Here is an 18,475-nt window from a genome sequence, read left to right on the forward strand (position 1 = left end):
TTTAGGCCTCCCTAACAGCATAGATCCTCTGCATAGGTGGTGCATAATTGGGACCTACAAGCAATCAAACTTGTGCGTGAGGTTTGCATCGCTTTCACCTAGGCAGCAATATCCAACGTCAGTCCCCATTGCTCCAGCACCCTGTTTCGGGACTAGCGACTAAAGTTCTTAGGATCAATGCGAGAAGATCCAGATGTTGGAGCATCCTACACCCAGCAGACACATGTTACTGCAACCAGGCTTCCAGTAACCCCTGCTCACAAGCTTGCAATAGCTCAGGGTACACCTGGAAGGCTGGAAAACCCTGCCAGTGACCGTCGGAAGGAAACAGGTCTATTTTCATTTCTGATGGGCCCCAACTGCAAGGAGGCAAGCACTTCTGGAACTCCACGAGCACCATAAACTCCTCACCACAAGGAGTAGGAGCCAACATCACACCTGCTTTACTCTCTGGTGCACTCTAACCACGGGGTGTGAACCAATCCAGAAACCAAATGGGAAGCATACGGTTCTGACAGCAATTATAAGAAAATGATAAATGCAACTATTTTGGCCATTGGTGGCCCTCAACTTTAACCGCAAGCTGTCCAAGAGTCATAGAGAACAGACTACGAAGAAGATAGCGAAATGTAGCTATCATCCAGATGTATAGGGTTATTTCACGAATGCAAGACTGTGGCGGCAGAAAAAGAACCAATATGCTGCCACATGCATCAAAAGTAGGATTTGCGATTCCTCAGTAGCAATTTTTAAGGAATCGCTATTTGGGAATCGCAAATCCTTATTCATGTAGGAAACGCAAAATAAATTACATATTAGTTCCATTCGATGATAGCAATTCGCAAATTGTGAATCGCTATTAGGTAATGTCCCTCCATTCATTCCTATGGGCCTATAGGCCCATAGGAATGAATGGCAATGCATTCACAAATTGCGATTACCAAATTGGTAATTAGCATTTCCTAAAACCACAGGTTGCATTTAGGAAAGGCTTGATGCATCGCCTTTAGGGAATCGCAAATTGCGATTCCCTAAATGCATTCGCAATTCAGGTAATCGCAAACAATTGTGATTAGCTAATTTGCGAATGGAAATAGGTTCATGCATCAGAAAAGGGCTTTTTCCGTTCGCAAAGGGGCCGATTCTGCGAATCAGTCCATTTGCCACCGGAAAAAAGCTTGATGCATGTGGCCTTAAGTGTGTAAAACAGTACTACAAGACCTGTAACCCTAACAAACCCACAGGAAGCATACTTCGATGTCCACCCAGTCCTCCCTATAGACTTCCAGTACTAAGAAGTTCAGCACAAAGCACAGCTTTAAGCATATGCATAGTACTGAATGGCCTGTAGGAAGACATTCTTCCGTTCCTATGTCATTTGAGGTCTTCTGGCCCCAGAACACATTTTAGACCATCACGCGTAACTGGGGAGCTGGCATTCACTGCATGTGCAATGGCCGGACTATTCTACACAGTTTAGAGCTGGGGGGGGGCTACTAGCCTTGCCTTGGCACTGCCAAATTTAGATTTGTTGTAGAACCTCAGTTAAAACAAATTGTTTGGCAAGTAATGTATCCAGACATGTTTTTTCCCACTGAATGCTGGTACTTGTAGTTTACTTACTATTATAAACGCTGACTTACAAATATTAACATGTAAGGAAAGGCAATATTGGACAACCCTTCAGAGAAAGATTAGTTCAGGAACATTCTTTTGTTGTGGGGAACAAATAGTAAAATGCTATCTTGATGAAAATGGCAAAATGCAATAGTGCTGTGCAAATATGTTTGGGGATTAGTGGAGTGCTGTACATAGTAATAGGGAAGATATGGAAAATGTGTCATAGAACAGGACAAAGCAATAGGCTGCCACTGGCAGCTGCTGTAGGGCGCATCGGCAGTGGGCAGCAGTGAGTAACGCATGTAGTGAGTAACACCAGCAGGGTCCTCCTAAGAAAATATTTGGTTTTTGACTCTTAATATTAAATTTTCAAATTAAGCAATGTTTTTATGCCAGTTTAGAGCCTTGTGTCAGCCCTGTCCTTTCAAGGAAGGTTATTTTTAACAAGTTCTTGTGTCTCTTGGAATTAGATATCTCTTTCTTTCATGGGGCTTGTTTGTTTCTCCCACAAAGTATTGTGACTTGGACAATGTGTGTTCAGGTGCTAGTAGCCACCTTACGGTTTGCCTCAAATTGTTCGCTGCAAGAGGGTGGTCAAATGTGATGGACTCGATAGTCCATGTCTGTGTGAGCTGCTGATCAAAGCACCTGTTTTTGGGGTCCATTCTGTACGAACTATTTCAATTCTTATACACCTTGAAAATTGCAAAGTATTGTGGGATAAAAAGCCAGGACTGACCGAAGGTGTAAGACAAGATGTTGAGCCATGGTTTGGAGTAAAGGACTTTAACTCCAAAATATTGGCGGGTCGCAATATTGTGACCATAAATATGGAAGAGGTAACTGCAGAAGGAGGTACAGATTTACTGTTCTTAACTGCAAACCTAAGTACCTTTGGTGAAAAAAATATATATGTTTTTATCTCAATGAGGTATGTATATGTGAAGTCGAAAATGTATACAAACTTACCTTTCGATATTTTGCCCCCTGATATTCTGGTCGCGATCTAGTGACTTGTCAATAGTTTGGATTCGATATTGGCAGCCCTTACCAGGCCACGTAGAATTTCACGTGTACGTTTTGTGGAGTAGTGTCTGGACCAGCCTGTCCTGCTGGACTGTACACATGACACCCGATGGGACATTAGATGTGGGGGCCCTTTCTCTTCCTAGCTCCTTCCTTCCACATTTCATCTTAAAAGACCCCACAGATTTTCTCCTGGTTCGCAAGAGTCCTTCGCGTGATCCGGCCCAGGCCATCTGATCAAGCTCTCCTCCGCAGAAGGAAGCTGCAGGGATTAGGGATTTTTTTTCCCTGTGTGGTTTATTTCAATGTTTGTGGATCTTGACAGATACAAAGGCTGCTAATCCTTAAATACAGCAGGAAGATTTCAGCCAGTGGATAAAAAGCTTAGTGCGAGCAAGGATTCAGGTTAAAAATATGGAAAATGTGACACCAGGTTCCTCAGAGAGAGTGGGGGGTGGAGAGTGGGTCACCTCTTGAAGTGATCTGCGACTGAGGCACCCTGGCTGTAGCAGACCCCACCGACTGACTGAACCCCATTTTTCTCTGGTTAGCCCATCTTTAAAGCGGGCTGTTAGGGGAATATCTCTGGGCGACATGTTAACACACTTTAAATGGGCTCTTACTGGCTACAATGCAGAGATGCCAATGCCAAGACATACGAAGGGTGCACACAGTTACATAAAACACATCTGATCACACGCGGGAAACAGAAAGCATTTGCACATGACAAAAATGTTGCATCCTCTACATCAACCTCAGTGACGTTGTAAATAGGCCTGGGTGAAATTTAAATTACGCTGGTGTCATTTGTGTAATTTCAGGAATTTCGCATTATGCTTGTTCAGTGAAACTCACCAAGTTATCAGTGCCATTGGTGGGTAAAATTTATCATGAATCTGCCATTCACAAGAAAAATTTGCAGCAAACGCAAGGAAACAAGAGAAGGAAAGCAGCAGGTTTTTTTCCCGCACATTTTTTTTTAGCATGAAATGTGCTGACCCGGGGTCAGTCAGTCAGTCAGTCAGTAGTTCCTTATTCGGTAATTAAAAAACACCATAAAAGTCATATAAATACACACAATGTAATTCATCCTTAAAAACACAATTAAATCATCTTAAGAACCCTGACTGAAATAACAGATCATCAAGGGGAAACACAATTAACTCACCCTCGGTCCATTAACTATAACGATATTGCATTAGGGCCACAGGAAAAAGCAGATCACATATAACCATAATGATCACGTTGAAACCTCCCCTCTAGTTTTTCTTAGTCTCAGCGCAACTTTCATAAAATTCATCATACAGCATAATGTCAGCAGCTCATGAGCTTTTTGTATAAAGAGCAAAGCAGATTTAGCTTGTGTCAGCTTAGCCCTTTTTAAAATTTCTTTTAAAAACTTCCGCCGTGGCATTAAATAAAAAGGACAAAAAAGTACAAAATGAAGGGTGTCCTGCGGAGATCTATTGTCGCAGCCGGGATCACAAACTGACACAGGGGGGCATTTTGCTGAAATTTCACATAATTACACAAAAGCAAAATTACACAAATTTCGCACACCCCTAGTCGCAAAGGAGCCAGGGACCGTAAGGTCGCGCTGGGTGAATGGGCATCTTAATCCTGGCTAGGTAGAAAAAGACAGCCATAACTAGAGTGCTGTGTGCACCCAACCACGGTTTGGTTGCACAACTGAGAGCTAAGCCATAATCAATGTGATCACAACATCACAAGGAGAGTGAGTGGAGTGAGTGATGTGGAGGGAACAATAGTAACTATAGATTTACCTTAATTTAGTGACATGTGCTATGGTGGATGTGATCGAATTGCATTTTGGAATTGTCAATTACATAATCAGAGCATGGGAAAACTAGCAGAGGAAATGTAGAACCTATGGAAACTTGGCCATATGATTAATAGGTCAGAGCAAACATATGGAGGGCAAAGGAAAACCAAGGAAAACTAGGACAAATAAAACTAGAGTGAAGGAAGATGCTGGGCAATGGAAACGGGGGTTGACTAAACCAGAGCAAAGGAAACCGAATCCATTACCAAAGAAAATGAATGGAAGATCATGAAAAACAGGGCAAAGTTTCTCCCAGTTAAAGGATGTGAAACCTGCAGAAAAGGAAGACTGTCCCAATTTATTAAAAGGAAATTAGGGTGAAGGAAAACTAGGAAAAAATAAAACAAGAGTAAAAGAAAAATAAAAATAAAAAGTAGTAAGGTAAAAGAAGAGTAGGACAAAGGATACCTAGGACAACAAAAGTAAGGCTAAGGAAAACTAGGGTAAAGAAAAGCTCAGACTAAAGACTATCGGTGTGAAAAAAAAGGGAGGGGCAAAAGAAAATTAGAAAAAGCCGAAAACTAGGGTTAAAGCAAATTATGGTAAAGGAAACCCATGCCCAAAGGGAAGTAGGACAGAAGAAGACTAGAGCAATTAAATAATAGGGCCAAAGAAAGCCAGGTCAAATGGAACAGAAGAAAACCAGGGTAAAACAGAACTCGGGCAAAGGAAAACTAGAACAAACAGAAAAGTAAGATAAAAGAAATCTAGGGTAAAAGAAAATCAGCATCATGATAATGAAATTTCAGTGAAGGAAAAACTATGGTATTTGACAGTTAGTCCAATCAATTCACTAAAGTGAAACTGAAGGCTTAGGAATGTACGCTCAATTCACTAAAAGGAAAACTAAGTCAAAAGAATACTAGGTTAAAATGAAGCTGGCTAAGGAGAATTCAGGCAAAAAAATAAAATCAGGGCAAAGGTAAACAGAAACAAAAGAAAAGCAGGTTAAGAAAAGGTAGGATGGAAGAAAACTAGGGCAAGGGTAAACTAGGTTAAAGAGACAAGGCAAACTAGGACAAACGAAAACTATGGTATATAAAAAATAGGATAAAAGAACAAGAGCAAAGCCAAAGAAGAACCCAAGCAAACTAAGGTAAAAGAAGAGGCCAAAAGAGAATTAGAACAAAAACCAGGGCAAATGTAAACTAGAACAAAAGAAAAGCAGGGTAACATGAAACTAGGATATAGGAAGTCCATGATTAAAGAAAACTAGAGCAAATGCGAACCAGGGGGGGAAAGCGGGTAAAAGAAAAACGAGGGTAAAAGGAACTAGAGCAAATATAAACTAAGACAAAATAAAACTCAGCTAAAAACTAACTAGAGCAAAAGAAAAGTAGGACAAAAGAACAATAGGGTAAAGGAGAACAAGGTCATAGGAAATGAGTACACACTGAAACAAGGGAAACTGGGACAAGGGTCCGGCAGTACAGTGACTGTTCTCCACATTTAATGAAGGTAAAACGTGTCGCAGAAGGGTCTCCCGGATTCTGAAAGCACACAGAGCACTTCTGCTAATGAAAGGAACACCAAGGGAGCTCCCAGTCCAATGAAGGGGCCAAAGGGAGACCAGGGCTAAGATGTTCCCAATGTACAAAAGGGAAACTAGGGCAAAGTTTCTCCCAAACTACAACGGGAAACCAGGGCAAAGATTCTCCCCAATCTTCAAGGGGAAACCAGGGTAAAGATTCTTCCAGTCAGCTAAGGGAAACCAGGGTAAAGATTCTCCCAGTCTGCAAAGGAAAACCAGGGCACAAATTCTCCTCAATCTTCAAGGGAAAACCAGGACAAAGTTTCTCCCAGTCTACAAAGGGAAACCAGGGCAAAGCTTCTCCCAGTCTACAAAGGGAAAACAGGGCAAAGCTTCTCCCAGGCTACAAAGGGAAACCAGGATAAAGATTATTCCAGTCTACAAAGGGAAACCAGGGTAAAGATTCTTCCAGTCTGCAAAGGGAAACCAGGGCAAAAATTCTCCCCAATCTTCAAGGGGAAACAAGCGAAAAGATTCTCCCAGTCTACAAAGGGAAACCAGGGCAAAGGTTCTCCTAGTCTACAAAGGGAAACCAGGGCAAAGATTCTCCCAGTCTGCAAGGGGAAACCAGTGAAAAGATTCTCCCAGTCTACAAAGGGAAACCAGGACAAAGATTCTCCCAGTATTCAAGAGGAAACCAGGGCAAAGATTCTCCCAGTCTTCAAGGGGAAACCAGGGCAAAGATTCTCTCAGGCTACAAGGGGAAACCAGGGCAAAGATTCTCCCAGTCTTCAAGGGGAAACCAGGGCAAAGATTCTCTCAGGCTACAAGGGGAAACCAGGGCAAAGATTCTCCCAGTCTTCAAGGGGAAACCAGGGCAAAGATTATCCCAGTCTTCAAGGGGAAACCAGGGCAAAGATTCTCTCAGTCTTCAAGGGGAAACCAGGGCAAAGATTCTCTCAGGCTACAAGGGGAAATCAGGGCAAAGATTCTCTCAGGCTACAAGGGGACACCAGGGAAAAGATTCTCTCAGGCTACAAGGGGAAACCAGGGCAAAGATTCTCCAGACCTACACAGTGAATAGTGGCAATGGAAGGCTTCCCCAATTCACTGATGGTAAAAGCTGAACACAGAAAAGTTATCCAATGTGATATCAGTCTACATAGAGACAGTACTTGGGCAAAGAAAGTTTCTTTCAATTTACAGGACAGGAATTTACACATAACCAAAGTGTCCTTAGGAAGCTCGAAACAAAGTAAAATCTGGTTGTCCTAATTTATGGAAGTAAAAGGGGTGCAGGAAAGATTCCAGTTTATAGAATGGAATTCCCTTGGCAGAGGAATTCTCTTCTAATTTACAAATAGGAATTCCGGGACAGGGAGGGTTGCGAGATCCCCTAATATCTTGATGGAGTTTGTAACCGAGGAGGGCTCAATTATGTACAGCTCAATATTCTACTTACAAAACACATGTCCTGAACCACCCGAGCTGTTAGAAAGACCTTTACAGATGAAGAAGAGAGGATGAGCGAATCACAGTGAGAGTTATGAACATGATTACACATTAATAAACAGTAAAACTGAGATGTATTTAACATAATCACTGCAGACCCTTTGTACTTTATGTTTCAATACTCCAGCGCTTGGCTTTCCTTTAATAAGGTCATACATGCAGGGATATTTAGTTTGCGTCAGTTGATAGTTGATCCAATAAAACACATGCACCTAAACAGCAATTGGTTGGAGTTAAGTTCAGGATTGGAGCACTGCATCCTGGGTGACATGGTTTCAATTGCATCATGGGCCTTTCTTTTATATTTCTTTATCGAGTGTTTGCTTTTGGAAACTCGCTTCTGAGTCAGGCTAGTGTCTTCCTACCCTGATTTATCTCCCCTCCCCCCTCCAGCCTCTTTGTTGGTCATACGCTATTATATTTCTCTGTTACCCCTGCAATTACGTACTTGGTACACCCACAGCTCTGACTGAGTAAAACGTTATCATTTCTAGCCAAAGTGAGGAGTGATGGAGTTGAGATGAAGGGCAGAGTCGGAGTGGGTACAGCAATGCCTGTGTGTTCGACTAAACAAATAAACGTAAACTTTTTTGGCTTAAAGTCCTTATTACCTTCTTACATTTTATTTATTGCAATTCATAGGCAGGTCTTTGTTACAGTTGACATGGGTTAGTGGAGCACCCACTCTTAAGAAACTATTTAGTGGGCGGCGACACGTATCACAACTATCCTATGTGTTGACTTAAAGGGAATAGTACCAGAGTGGCTCTTGTTACCCTGAAACATCAGGCAGACCATGGTGGACTCGGAGTACCCGATTTCGGGCCTTATTACCTCTTGAAGAAACTGCTCTGGTTATCGGGTTTTAATTTGACTGAACTGGGTGGTCCCAGAGGAGTTAATAAAGTGACCCAAATAGCTCAAAGGGTCTTACAGCCCTACATGCCGCGAAACTCTCATCGGTGCCTACTTAAGGTTACACAATATTGCCACTGGTGGATCCTACGTGCACCACCAACTCACATGCCCTACACGCCAGACACCCCACTTACTCTGTTCTTTGCTACTCCACCCATTAAGAGCAAGCAACGGTGGCTCACTGGAAACATGCGGCTCTCACCACGGTGGGGCATCTCTTCGAGAATGGAGTAATACCCCCTTTGAAAATTTGCAGGAAAGATTCCATCTGCCTCCTGGTGGGTTTCTGACACACAGAATGCGCGATGCCCAGTTACAGCCTCTGGAACATAACAACTACAGAGCCGCAGACACATACCTCGAGAGGTGGCTCTTTCCTACATGACCACCATAGTCAAACACCAATGTACAGTATATCCCTGTGTTTGTAAACATTTATAATCTGATTATATGTATGTATCTAGGTATGTGTATTTCTTTGTACAAATATGTATGATAACTATTGTTTTTCAAATATATACATATTATTTAGGTCTGCTTAACAAATGTATACATTACTTACGGTTTTATATATATATATTATTCTATGCTTAACATGTTTATAGGTTACTGCACAGTTTTCATAGAAGTTATTTGATTAGCTGCTTATGGGTCTAGGTTTTATTTATCTATACCAATATGTAAATATTATCATAACTATTTTATCTACAAGTGCTTTCCTATTGAAATATTGAGGAAGAGTTCAATTTTTATTTTTTTAAAGTTATAAAAATACACAAATTAGATTCAAGTACCACACGTAAAAGTCTGTGTTTATACAATACAAAATTAAATCACAATATTTTATCTTCCTTATACCTGTATACCCTTTCTATGTATCTATACATTTATTACTTTACTCCTACTGGAGAGAAGGGGAAAAAACTATTTGACTCTCTCCAATGCACTACTGTCTCACCCTATACCTCTCTCAATATATCATCTACCTCCACTCTCTGGCAAATCCTAAACCTCATTCTACTACTATGATCCCCACAATAACCCTTTCTAGACTCTTCCTTCCTCTATTCTACCCTTGGCTCATCCCAAACCTCATTTTACTACTATGATCTCCCAAACAACCCCATCTAAATTCTTCCTTCACGCATCCCTCTTTAGAGTCATCCCAACCCTTATTTTACTACCATGATCTCCTAAATTGCACCTTCTACACTCTCGCCACCTCCATCTCTCCTTTTACTCACCCCAAACCTCATCTTACTACTATGATCTCCCACATTACATTTTCTAGACTCTTCCCTCTTGTATTCCCTCCATTATCCTACTCAATCCAACTAACAGACTCACATGTCCACCGCTCAAATTAACTCATATTTCCCTATACTAATCCACCACTATTCCTATTGGGTTCCGTAGTAGCGTGCTACTCGCCGAAAAGCACTTTGACGTCTTGTCTGGGGTACTAAGCTCTATATAAATACAATTACAACAGAGACACAAACAGCTCTGAGTGAGGGAGAGCAGAGATACACAGATATATCATCGCTGTTAAGAGGAACAGAGAGACAGACAGATTTTAACATAGGAGAGCAAAGACACTTATAGGTCTCGGTGAGGGATTTCAGTGAGGGCGGACACAGATATCAGTGAGAGAGGAGAGGCGTCCATAGCTGTTAGGGAGACATGCAGATGTCTGTGAGGGAGACCAGAGACAGACAGCTCTTAGCAAGGGAGAACAGAGACACAAAGCAGACCTTTTTAGAGACACTATCCATGCAGGTCTCGCACTGGGAGAATAGACACAAACAGACATCTGTGGCGAAGAGAAGAGACATAGATCTTAGTAAGAGACATAAGTAGCTCTGTTAGAGACATTAAGATCTCTGTGAGGAGAGACATACAGGTCTCAGTGAGGAAGACTGAGGCACAACAGATCCAGTTAAGGGGACATGTAGATCTCTCCGAGACAGAAGGGGCACACAGAAACAAGAAAGAAACATTTGGTCCCACTGAGCGATGAAGAGAGACACATCCGACCTCTCCTAGGAAGAATTGCAGATTTTTGGGCGAGAGAAAACAGACACACAGATCTCTGTGAGGAAAAGTGAGACATAAAGAGTACACGAGGCAGAGCTGCCAAGTTACCCAGGTACATGCGTGATGTGCTGCTCCAGTTCAGGTTTTTTTCCCTCTGAATTGTGGGACTTGTAGTCCTGTTTTATAATACAATAAACAAGACTACAAGTTTCAGAATTCAAAGTCAACCGGACTGGAGAGGCACATCACCCATAGACCTGAGAAATTTAGCATGCCTGATGAGGGAGAAAAAGACACCCCTCCCCTGGGAGGGAAACTGACACATGTAGCTCTCTGAGAGGATGGAGGCAGATATACAGACCTGGGGGTGGGGGGCATACAGGCCTAAGAGAGGGAGACATGCAGATCTATGTAAACTTGTAAGTGCACATACAACACACATAATAAGTCTCCTTCCCGCACCAATGTAACGTGTTCTTTCTCTCCAGACACCGACATGTTCTTAAGTAAATGTGAAGGGGACTTGAGTGACCTGAGGAAGGGCATGGAAAGCGAGAACGGCACACCAGGCCCAGACAACCCGGAAGAAGACCAGCCCAAGAAGAAGCACCGCCGGAACCGGACCACCTTCACCACCTACCAGCTGCACGAGCTGGAGCGCGCCTTCGAGAAGTCCCACTACCCCGACGTGTACAGCCGCGAGGAGCTGGCCATGAAGGTCAACCTGCCGGAGGTCAGAGTTCAGGTGAGCACACTGCCAGCATTCATTCTAAAGCGGCGCCTATCATAATGAAGGCTTCTACGCGCTACCGCCGCAGGTGCATCGACTACCAATATGCGAAAAACTTAACGTTCTGCTTTTTTCTACAATAATACACTTCGCGAGACCTACGTAGGTGTCTCAGTGCGTTAATGGCGCCTTCTTAAAGACAGTTTGGCAACAGACTTACGGTGAGGCCGCACACAGGTGTCAGGGGTCCCTAGTTAAGCGTGCCACTCCAGTTCCTCGCTTGATTATCTCACCTGGTAAAGTTTTTCTTTGCATGCTGGGTTGCGTAGTACTAATTTTTTATTGGACCAAAAAGACCACGCATCCCAGCATGCCAAGAAAAAAAAGCTGGCGCGGGCGAGCCTTGATAATGCTTGGGGAAGAGGTCTGAGGGTTTTATTTTTCCATTTCAAGTCCGCTCCTGTTTTCTGTAGGCCAAACACTAGTGAAAGAAGAGTCTCCTTTGGTGGCAAAAATTTGGATTATGCATTTTTATAGGCTAAAACAGCAATTGGAGAAACCAAAAAATGACAGGATTTTATAGTGCAAACTCGACCCGAAGGTATATTATTGGAGCGCTTTAAATGAGCACCAGTTACATTACAGGCGGACACATTCATCGTTTTGTAGGCACGGGGAGATGAAGTGATCGGCCCAGATTCACTGGATGTTGAGCCGACGCCAGACTCGAACTCGGTTCCCCAGTCGGCAGCTCTGGTTGTTACGCCACATCCTCTCCCCTTCAGTTGGCCTCTAGGTATCTGCAGCGCAGCCGATAGCAAGGAAAAGCAGGGATTTCAGTGCGTCCCTTGTCTGAGATGTTCAGCATTTCCTTGCGTTATAGATTGTGGCATTGCATTCTGGTACTTGTAGTTGTAATGCTTCTGTCTATTAAGTAAATTGACCCAAACCTCTACAACCTGGCACTTGTCTCTCCTCTCTAGATGTGCACACACACATGCTTTTGTAAAAAATTCACACATTTCTTAACAAACGGATCGCTGTTTATTTTGTGTTAAAAAAGTTACTCATTCTGTAGGCACACAACGCAGGAGTAGTAGACTAAATACTAGAATATTCGATTTATGGAGCAGATTTCAGTGTCATGGAGGGCTGTGGTCCTGTTGTTGTGATGGACAAGTTCATGGTACAAAACAGAGCGCAGAAGGCCACCTCCTAAGTTATCCGCTTAATTAAAATATCATCTAATTAACATATCGCATAAGCCGCTATCCGGCCTCCGAAGGGCACAGGCAGAGCCCCGGTGTGCACAAAACCCGCTAATCCCCCTCCAATGCATCCAATTACCAACACTTACGGGCCCTTAATAGCGTAATCTCCTGCTGTTGGGTGCCAGGCCCAATAAGTGAGCTGCTAATTATATTAAAACGCCTAATCAGCAGTGCCCCCCCCCCCCCCTGCTCCAGGGGTGCGGAAGCCACAGCTACGACAACAACAGTCCAGCAAAGGCCTGTGGGCATTGTTTGGGCGAGGCTTACCTACACCAAGTGTTTACTCCACTGACTTCCAGGAAGACACTACTCTGCTTCACTCAAGATGACTCCACTAACCACAGAAGTGTCTCAACCCCTGGCACCCCAAGAGGCACTCAAGATGTACCACCAGACCCTAGGACTTCAGCTCTCCTATGGCATGTTCAAGAAGAACTTGTGGAAACTTAGATCTATCAAGGCCTACTCAAGATGTACCACCAGACCTTAGGACGTATAGCCCTTCAGTTGTCCTACGACCTACTGAAGGACTCTTGGAAACTTAGATCTATCAGGGCCTACTCGAGATGTACCACCAGACAATAGGACAGGTTGACCTTTAGCTGTGCTATGACCCGTTGAAGGACTCGTGGAAACTCACATCTACCAGGGCCTACTCAAGATGGAGTCACAGACTTTGGGTCTCACTGAACCTCAGGTCTAAAATAGCATACTCTGCATGGATTCATTGATTTACCATGGCCTGTTCAACATAAACCCACAGATCTTAGGACTCAGTGAACTTCAGATCTACCAAGGTGTACTCAAGATGGACTCACTGACCTAGTATTAACTGAACTATAAATCTACCATGGCATGCTCAACATAGACTCACTGGAATTCATATCAATCAAGTCCTATTCAAAATTGAGTCAGAGACCCTATGTCCTACTGAACCTTAGATCTGCCAAGGCCCGCTCAAGAGAGAGCCACGTACCTTAGATATCATTGAATCCCCCCTGCCCTTATGTTTTTACAAGAAAAGGAATGATAGATTTCTGAGCCTGCTTTCTATAATCTAACATGTTTATATGACTTTTTTTCCTCTTCTCCCCATAGATTTTCTTTTTGGCTTGGTAGTGATATATATATATTTTTTTTGTGTGTGTGGACAAATTGGTTATTATTTTCTACTTCTGTTGTGAAATTACTGTTCAGTGCTCCATGCAAACTTTTTTGGGCAGTCTTTGTTTTCTGAAAAATGTGAACAAAAGTATAAAATGTTACCAAAGCCTGCCACATATGTACTCAATGACCACCAAAACTCACTGACTTTCAGATCTACAATGGCTCACTCAAAACTGACTACCATGTCTTCCAAGTCCCACGAAGATACACTCTCCGATATTAGGACTCAAAAACCTTACACATACCAAGGACAGCTAAAATTACCCATTAACTAACCTACAGGCCTGCAGGGCTCTGCTCAAGATGTGCTCCGTCATATATTGGCTCACTGACTTCTAGATCTGCCAATCTATGCTCACTGTAGACACCGTAGGACTCCCTGACCTGCACGACTTCCAAGCTGGCCCAATCCGCTTACAAATAGTCTACGTTACTGGGTAGCATCTAGCCCATTTTATTTTCACCCACTGCACCACTCTAGACAGAGGCCCGCCTTACACAAATCAGTACTGACCCCGCTCCTCATTGGAACTGTCCATTCCGAACTGGAAGACGAGGTCACCCCCAAACAGGAACACAACCAACCCCATATCAGTTTTGGCCTTATTTGTCCACAAATACATTAAACTGCCACCCTTTGCTTCTGGTCCGGTTGCCGGGTCTGTGCGTGGTACCCTTGGACCGTCTGGCTCTTTTTTAGTTACACCTTTGTTTCTAGGGCCCTTACTTCGAAGTGGCCTAAGGTACAGAGGGTTTGGTCTTTATGCAGGGAGCTGGGCCTTACTTTGTAAGACAGGTTCGATAGTATTAATATTAGGACTATCAGACTCGTTTATGAATATTGGACGAAAAACTTTGTCAGGCCAGTTCACAAACCACAGTTCAATTTTGACAAAGATTTAAGTGGCTGAGACAGCTCTCTTTATCTTTATACTCTGCGATGTTCTCAAAATTCAGAAAAAGTGTCAAAGCTAAACATTGATTTGGTTATTGCAGAGAGGGAATGTTCTTGTGGCCCTTGGTACAAATGCAGGGGACAATGTAGGGAAAAGGGAAGCACACCTCTACCCCTGGAAGGTTCGGTGAATTCATGAGAACGGTATAAAATGTATTAAAAAAACAAAGATACCCAAATTCCAATGCGTGAACCAGTCCTGTGTTATGACTAAAGGAAAATGATCTTGATGTCTGATGTGGGGATGTTTTTATCCCCAGGCGACTCATTTTATGCATCTGTTCCTTTCGCAGGTGTGGTTTCAGAACAGAAGAGCCAAGTGGAGGAGGCAGGAGAAGATGGAAGCGTCAACGATGAAGATCCACGACACACCGATGCTCTCCTTCAACCGACCACCGATGGCCGGCAACATGGGGCCCATGAGCAACTCCTTACCCATGGACCCTTGGCTGACATCACCCATGTCTGCGGCCACCACCGTCCACAGCATGCCCGGCTACATGGGGCCAGCACAGGGCCTGCAGCCCAACTACACTGGTCACTCCTTCCTCAACACTCCACCTCCTATGGCACCGCCTATGCAAACCATGAACAACTCCCCGTACCAGTGTGCCACCAGCTACATGGACAAGTACCCAATGGAGGACCTGGACCAGAGGAGCTCCAGCATCGCCTCCTTAAGGATGAAGGCCAAGGAACACATCCAAATCATTGACAAGACATGGCAGCCCATTTAAGGATAGGTTGACTCCCAATAATGTCGGGTCAGAGCAGCCGCCTCGTCCTCTGGCTCTCCGATCCCTTACCTCAAGGAGCTTGGCAGAAGAAAACTTTCTGCTGGGAACCATCGAAGACAAAATGGCCACCTGACCCTCAAAATGCCTGGAGCACTTTGAGAAAAGGAGATGGCTGAGCGAGATGGCCACCAAATTTTGGCATGGTTTAGTCTCATGTTGGCGGAAACTGTATACACATGGCATACAAATATATTTTCTGGAACATGATCCACAGTGTGGATTAAAAAAAGAACACATGTAAAGTTTGAGTTGTTTTGATGTGGCGGACGTAAGCGCTACAGTGCACACTATCCAGCGCGTGCAGTCACGCAAGTTGTTAAGTCTACACCCCGGTACACAGCTCAGGTCACAAAGAGGGGTGTCATGAAAAACCAAAGCCAGACAATGTAATAAAAACATACAATCATTTGATTAGTATCAAATCCAGGTATTGTTCACTAGTATTGTGCTATACGATGCTATTAATAGAGTATTAACAATGAGAACATCAACTTTGTTGTCTTCCACTGCCTTCCAAAGACTCTCCCAGGCATGCCACCCCTGACTCTCATTCATCTGTGGATTTTGTAGTCTATCCCTCAGGCAAGGGTGCTGGGGAACTGACTGGAAAGACAATTGATATTAGAAGGATAGTGTATATATATAAAAAAAAAAGTTCTCCAAAACCTATTTGTCTGAAATGTGTTTTCCAAGATTTTTTTAATTTTTTTTATAATAGTCTCCATGCCATCTTCTACCAATTTTAATATTGCATTCTGGGACACTAAAAAACATTTTACCAAAAGAGAGATTTTTTTTTATAATTGCACAACAGTCATTTATTAACTAAACTTTTAAAATATTTTAATACATTTCTAAAATATGGAATAACATTTCATTACAATTTAAAAAGTGAATAGAAAATTAAAAAAACAGCAACTTTGAACAGGAAAATAATTTGTACAATGTTAATAGGTGTAAAATATGTTGTTTAAAGCGCTACATGCATTTGAAAGGAACCAGATTTTTGATGATGGGTGAACACATCAGGGTGTGGCGGCCCAGAAGAGGTCACCCGGCGACTAAGATTGATGTAGAGAAAAGGGTTCGAGAGTGCAAGGGTTCTCCTCTACCTTCCTTGGCAAGGTGGATGGCCAAGTACCCATAGGTAGGAGATTTTTTTTTTAAACAGAAAATATCAAAAACTTTATTAAATTTTTTTTATTTTTAAAGTGTTAATGAGAGGCCAAAATTTATAAAGATATTTTAAGGTCAGAAAAATAGAACAGAGAAAACAAGGTAATTCTAAAAGTTGTTCTGGAGAATACATTTTTGTAAGTTTATGGAAGTTATTTTTAAGAATAAGGCCATTGGTTGCATCTTCTCAGTACTGTGGTTTGTGGGGAGTGTCTGACGTATATCTCGCTCAGGATACACACTCAATTGTGGAAATGATCAAATCCTGTCCTTGACCTCATAGAGGCACTTACAATTTACTCCAGAAACTCAGAAGTTAGCAGTGGTATCTGAAGCCTTCAATAATGTTGACTCTATGCATTATTTCCAAACTAATATCCTTCTTTTTTTACACCTGTTATCAGGAGAAATAGAATTCCCTGAAAATCACTCAAACAAATGCAAAAACTTAAGAGAGATTTGAGTTCCAAATCACTCCCATAACTGCATTGCTCTGTGTTTCTGTCCATCTCCAGGCCAGGTTCATGCCTGTTTTACAGCACATACAATTAACATAACGTCCATGCAAGGCATCTGATTGCATTCAAATATAGAATGCAGTGTAAAAGGCAGCACCACGAAGTATGTAGGTGTGCTGGATTTTCAGAGTAACTATTGACTATGCAAATGATTTCCATTTAGCCTAATTGTGTGTAAATATTTCTCCTACGGATAACCTGAAAATCTGGCATGGATTCGGCCCTCGTGGACTGGCATTGGTCACCTCTGACCAGTGAAAGAGCTGAGATGTACCACATCACCATGACATCTCAGGACTGCCACGTTGCACGTCACTGGTCAGAGGACCAATGCCATCGCATAGAGCGGTCTGCACAATTGTGGCAAATGGCTAAGTCTTGTTAGCACTGCAGTGGATTTGAAATAAGTGTAAATTATATTAGTGGTTGGCATTAGCGACAGCTATAACTTGATGTTAAAAGAGAGACCCAACGCATGAACATGGTTGAATGACCTACTCAAAATGGGTGCTAAAAGTATTAGCGTATGGTATGTCCCATTCAAAACTTACCAGACACTTTTTGCACCTGGTAGCTTTTCCAGTATCATTTACATTTTACCCAGGCCTCCGAGACATGTCCACAGCTCAAATTATTTTTTTATTTCCCTATACTAATTCACCACTAATCCTTCTTGGGTTCCGGAGTAGCATGCTACTCGCCGAAAAGCTCTTCAATGCCTCATCAGGGGTAGTAAGCGCTATATAAATGCAATTACAATACCGTTTACGTCAGAGCTGTAGGTGCCCGATGCGGGGTGGCACCCTTGTGGGATGGGTGGCAGGATGGGCACCTACCTACGACTGGAAGCCATGTGTGCATCAGGCATGTATAAGGGTGAGGGGCAAGTGTTTCCATTCCTTGGGCGATCTGCTCCCCATGCATTACAATGAATATACATGAGCAAAGGACATTCTACTGTAAATAAATAAATAAATTAAACGACTTGTTAGAGGGTGCCTTTGGGTCTTCTTTTGCAGCATTTTCAAAGAGTTCAGCCTTGTTGTCATGTGACCATTTACCGACTCTATTCCTCCTCGCTTGTCCTAGATATTCATGTATGTATAGGGTACTTCTATAGTGTGAACCTAGCCAAAAGGCAGCGGAGCAGTGTTGATGGTGCAAGGACTTTGGGGTTCATGCTGTAGACACATCTTTCTGCCCCCAGCATGGGGCACCTTTTGTTGTCTGTGGGCAATCTGGTTCATCTGGCTTGTGGCCATGTAGACACTCCCCTAATATGGGCTTTTGTAGAGCTCGTTCAGGTCCCTTTTTATCTGCTTTCCGCACTTCACAAAGCACATCTCTTTCCTGACCTCCAGCACACTCCTTACCCCAATTGGCAGTCCATGGTCACACCCCCTTGTGCCATGTTTCTCGTTTGACCCCAAATTC

At 43.0% G+C, this 18,475-nt stretch overlaps 1 protein-coding gene and 1 long non-coding RNA gene across 3 annotated transcripts in view; one reads left to right on the plus strand and one right to left on the minus strand.

The window, feature by feature from the left end:
• LOC146772425 (uncharacterized) overlaps nucleotides 1–11,407 on the minus strand; it is a 442,975-nt gene extending 431,568 nt beyond the window's left edge. Inside the window, exon 1 of the long non-coding RNA XR_014972350.1 lies at nucleotides 11,378–11,407. This is a non-coding gene — a long non-coding RNA (uncharacterized LOC146772425). The remainder of the gene's footprint in view (nucleotides 1–11,377) is intronic.
• Nucleotides 1–18,032, plus strand: part of RAX2 (retina and anterior neural fold homeobox 2) — a 35,244-nt gene extending 17,212 nt beyond the window's left edge. For both annotated transcript variants that reach the window (XM_085639490.1, XM_085639489.1), the window contains 2 exons: nucleotides 10,916–11,172; nucleotides 14,844–18,032. In XM_085639490.1, the coding sequence (XP_085495616.1) occupies nucleotides 10,924–11,172; nucleotides 14,844–15,287 (693 nt within the window). In that variant the 5' untranslated portion in view covers nucleotides 10,916–10,923 and the 3' untranslated portion in view covers nucleotides 15,288–18,032. The remainder of the gene's footprint in view (nucleotides 1–10,915; nucleotides 11,173–14,843) is intronic.
• The last annotated feature ends 443 nt before the right edge of the window (nucleotides 18,033–18,475 follow it).

Source organism: Triturus cristatus, chromosome 12, assembly GCF_964204655.1.
Source record: "Triturus cristatus chromosome 12, aTriCri1.1, whole genome shotgun sequence".
Taxonomy (NCBI): Eukaryota; Metazoa; Chordata; class Amphibia; order Caudata; family Salamandridae; genus Triturus; species Triturus cristatus.